Genomic DNA, 4,443 nt, shown 5'->3' on the forward strand with positions numbered 1-4,443 from the left:
GACAGGCTGCAGCAGGACCTGGCCTTGGCTGGCATGTCCCCCTCTTCTCCCCACTCCTTCTGGCCATAGTAGCTCCTGAGCAGGGCCTGGAGCAGCCTCCTGCTCCACGTGCTTCCAGCTCTGTCCCTGCTGGGGGCACAGCCTGGAGAAGAGGTGGTGCTGCCACTGACCTTCCTTCTCTCTGCAGGGGGACTGGGACACCTCTGGCAGTGAGCTGAGCGAGGGGGAGTTGGAAAAGCAGAGGAGGACTCTTTTGGAACAACTGGATGAAGATCAATGAGAACATTATTTATACCAAATATGTTTACATTGTGGCATAATAAAAGAAACCAATGTCTAATTCAGGACGTGGGTTCCAATCTCCTGAGTTCCATTGTTAAACAACAGTGGGTTGTAATTTTACCCCATCCATACATTCAAGTACTACTGTTGTGGGCCTGGCAGCAAATGTAGAACAGTGAATGAAATTGTGAGTGCAGAGGTGAGGGGGGAGGTGGGCAGGTGCTCTGCTCCCCAGGGAGGGAGCACCATGCCAGGAGGTCTCTCCCTGCACACCCAGTCCCAGCTGCAGGCCCAGGGGAGTGTTGGCACCTTTCTAGGCAGCTCTGAAGTATGGGCCTTCCTAGAAAGGTGGTAATGCTGCTGTTCCTGGCCAGGGTAGGCAGGTAACATTGTCATTTTTAGAAAGAGATTCTCTTAATTAATATAGTTTCTTGTAGTTTCAGTTTGTTTCATGGATGTGTTGGGGCTTTTTTTTTGGAAAGGGGAAGGCAATGGAAGGGGAGGAATGAATCCGTTTCTTGATCTGTACTGCAAAAACCCAGCAGGCATTGGGATTGCTCTCTTGTCAGCTGGGTCACTGGCCAAGCCCACCTGGAGCTTTTGTACAAAACACAGGACTTGACTTCCCAGCTGAGACTCATTGTCCGAGGACTCTCTCAGAGGGCATTTTCACAGCAAACTTCCCAAGCCCTGGAGCTGCTGTTGGTGGGGATGTGAGGAGCCAGCTGCCCCTCCCAGCCCCCTCCTGTGTTCCCCCAAACCCCACCCGGGGCAGCCAGAGGGGTGAGTTCAGCTTTTATCTTCACATTAAGAAAAGTTTTAAAAAAAATTAATCAAATTGTAAATGAATTGAAATGTGTTGCCTTAAGCACCTGCTGAAGAATGTACCACGGGCTCTGCTGGCAGCTGTGGCTGGGACAGGGATGAGCTCTGGAGCCCCAGGAGCAGCTGAAGCCCCATCTCCCATTTGCCCCCTGGCCAGGGGAGGTGGTGGCAGCCCCACATGGGGACAGGCAGTGGCTGCTGTGGGACATGCTGGGGAACCTTTGCTTGCTGGTGGGAATATTTTTGTACATTTTTATCAGTTATTAAACCTTATCTTCAAGTGTGTGCTAGTATTTATTTCTAGTTTTAAATCCTCTGTGCAGCTCTGATAAATTCTCTCCTGCTTGGTGGCTTTAAGCTCACAGAATCTAGCTGAGGACCAGGTAAAGCTCAGCTTCCCTCTCAGTGCATTTGTCCCTACTAATACATGACCAGCTGGTCCTGGTGCATAAATCCCCCCCAGGTTTTCAGCATGTTTTTTTCCAGCATGTTTTCATGCCAGGGTGGGGTCATGCTTCACACCTCTTAAAATCCTATTGGAGATTGAATTTAGTCCCCTGAAAGACAAACTGTAGGGGCAGTTAATAATAATAATAAATAATAACAATAATAATGATAATATATAATATATTATATGTAATATATTATACTACTACTAATAATAATAGTAACCCTGCAAATGTAAATTAATCTCAGGGGTTATTTTTGTATATCTGTCTTGCATCATAAAGGGCCCCTTGCAAAACAATCCTGGCTCAAGGACCCACTGAGCTCAAATGCTCTGTTCTGGCCTTGAATTCAAAAGCATTTTCAGCAGGAAAATTGGTTATTTTTGCATGGCAAGGATGGTCCAGTGGTTAACTCTGGTGGTATTTGCTGTGCTGGGGTTGTTCCAATCTCATCCCAGGAGTTCCAGCTCCTAGGCACCCACTCCTGCATCCCATGGTCATTGCTTTGTTAAACCCTGCATGAAATTGAATCTGAATTTTGAATTAAGTATGAAGTTTTTAAGATTAGCCCTTAGGTGTTAGTGTTGTTGTTTTTCAAGTATTTATGGCAAACCAAGAAGGGGCTGGGTCCTGCTGCACCCACACAGCTCCCAGCCCAGCAGGACACATTGAACAAAAGCAGAATGAGTGATATTTTAAAAAAAAAAAACCCAACAAAACAACCCAACACAACAGCACCACCCACACCCCAAAGCAGCACCTGCTTTCTCTGCCACTGCTGAGAGCTCCAGCTGTTCATCTGCAAAATACAACCAATTGTGGAAAAAAAACCATAGGCAAAGGTGACAAAACCAAACCCCCACCCAACAAAAACCCCACCTGGATGACTGTGTAGTAGTGTAAATAGTTTATTTGATCTTATGCCAGGAACAGACCAGGAAAGTAACATGAACTGCTTTTATAAAACACTTCTAATATTGCTAAGAAGCAGGTCTATTACTAGAAAAATATTAAAGAGAACATGCCAGCTTTATATTCTACTTATATTCTAGATCATTTTTGTCTTCAATTAAAAAAATACCTTTGAGCTGAAGAATGAGAGAGCTAGTGCTGTTAACCCTTTGCCTAACAGCTTATTAAATTAATTGCTAAATTTCCTTAGGCAGGTTAAGGCTCTTCTGTCACTGCCAGTGAAGAAGGAGGTGGGTTGGCATGTTCTCTTTAGCAGGTCAAGTACACGTTGCTGTAGATGCAAGAAGGTGGCAGTTTTTAAAGTAAACTTCCTGTAACTAGGTAAGCAGAGGTCAATGTGGTAACTTTTGAGCCCCAAACTGTCCATTTAGTTAAATACAAAAACAAAAACTATAAGTTAAAATAACATTCAGATTGTATAGCACAGGCTGATGCATTTGTTGGGTTGTTGGTTTTTTTTTAAACAATATTTACAATATTACCCGGAGGCTAAAGTGGGAATAAAAGAGATGTGTAAAAACCATAAAAAACTGCACCAATTTTGTAGCAAAATATCTGTACATTTAAAAACAGATTATCATATAACTACACATTATCCAAGGGGGGGAAAAAAAAAAAAAATTAAAAAAAAATGGGACCTTCACCAGTGGTTCACATAAGCACAACGTAAAAGAAAAAGAACTTCAGTGGTTAAATACTATACAATAAATTTTACAATTAACATATTGATGCAATGAGACCAGGCAAGGTAAAAGCTGTAAGCAAAGTGTATCTTGGGAAGTACAAACTTCTCTCCAGTCCAGTTCTTCATGTCTGAGAAGAGGGCCTTGCTGCTCTGGGATACTGGGGATACTGGTGCGAAGTGGCAGCAGGGGTGGGGAGGGACACACCATGCTGCTCCAGTTGGTCTCATCTCACTTTTTAAGCTTTGAAAATGCACTGGATAAGCTGGAACCTACCGGGATTTTGAGGCTGGGCTGAACTGAACAACTGCTCCTTAGCAGGGAATTTGGATTGTCCAAGGAATGTGGAGCTGGAGCAGGGTGTGAATCCTAGGGAGCAGGGCACAGGCTGATCTCTGCACGAGGAACTGAACTGCAATGCTCCTCAGAGTCCTAACACTGATTATGGAGATGTTAATACCTTAGTGCTAATTAATAAATACTCTGTTATTCCAAAGCTGCCTCTAGCTGAAGAACATGGTACAGCCCTTAGACACCCTCCTGGGCTGGAGCCTCCTTGCCTGTCCCCCTGTGCTGCACCACCACACCCCCCCAAGGTGACAACTCCCTGCACACCCTGTGACCACCCACGTGTGTGGGACCACATCCTGGCTCTGGAGCTGCCTGGTGGGAAAGGGTGAGGGAGCTCTACTTGGAATTGTTTCCACCTTACACACAGAAAGCCCCTAAATGTCTTCCTTTCGAAAAATAACAACCCCAACAAGAGGCAGGACGTGCAGCTGAAGCCAAGGCCCACCCCTTGGTGGACAGCACAGGAATGCATTCAAAAGCTGAGCACCTCCAAGTGTCACCTGTTCACACCCAGCTGGGAGGCAGGGCAGGTCCACGGGAGACCAGTCACTACGCTCCCGTGGAGTCAAACCAAACTAAAACACCCAAAAAAGCAACACGTTATTTTACATTTTGGTTAACAATACTGAACATCGTATCGGTGTAAAAAGATACCCAATCAAATTAAGTCCTATTGCTTTGATTAATTTGAGCAGGTACCTCAGTTTCAGGCACTTGTTAGCTACGGCTGAGAGGAGAGCCCACGGCTGGCGTCCCTGTGCATTGCCTAGGTCTGGGAGCCCTTGAGAAGGTGTATTTTTGTGTTGACTTGTTCCCGAGGCTGGAGCTCAGAGGGACGAGCTCTCGCTGAAGCAGCCCCTTTTCCTCCACCACCCCCCCCC

At 45.6% G+C, this 4,443-nt stretch overlaps 1 protein-coding gene across 1 annotated transcript in view; it reads left to right on the plus strand.

The window, feature by feature from the left end:
• Positions 1 to 338, plus strand: part of PRPF40A (PRP40 pre-mRNA processing factor 40 homolog A (S. cerevisiae)) — a 13,543-nt gene extending 13,205 nt beyond the window's left edge. Inside the window, exon 18 of the mRNA XM_010002248.1 lies at positions 188 to 338. Coding sequence (XP_010000550.1) covers positions 188 to 280 — 93 coding nt within the window. The 3' untranslated portion in view covers positions 281 to 338. The remainder of the gene's footprint in view (positions 1 to 187) is intronic.
• Positions 339 to 4,443: the final 4,105 nt, after the last annotated feature.

This window comes from Chaetura pelagica, unplaced genomic scaffold (genome assembly GCF_000747805.2).
Source record: "Chaetura pelagica isolate M959 unplaced genomic scaffold, ChaPel_1.0 scaffold677, whole genome shotgun sequence".
Taxonomy (NCBI): domain Eukaryota; kingdom Metazoa; phylum Chordata; class Aves; order Apodiformes; family Apodidae; genus Chaetura; species Chaetura pelagica.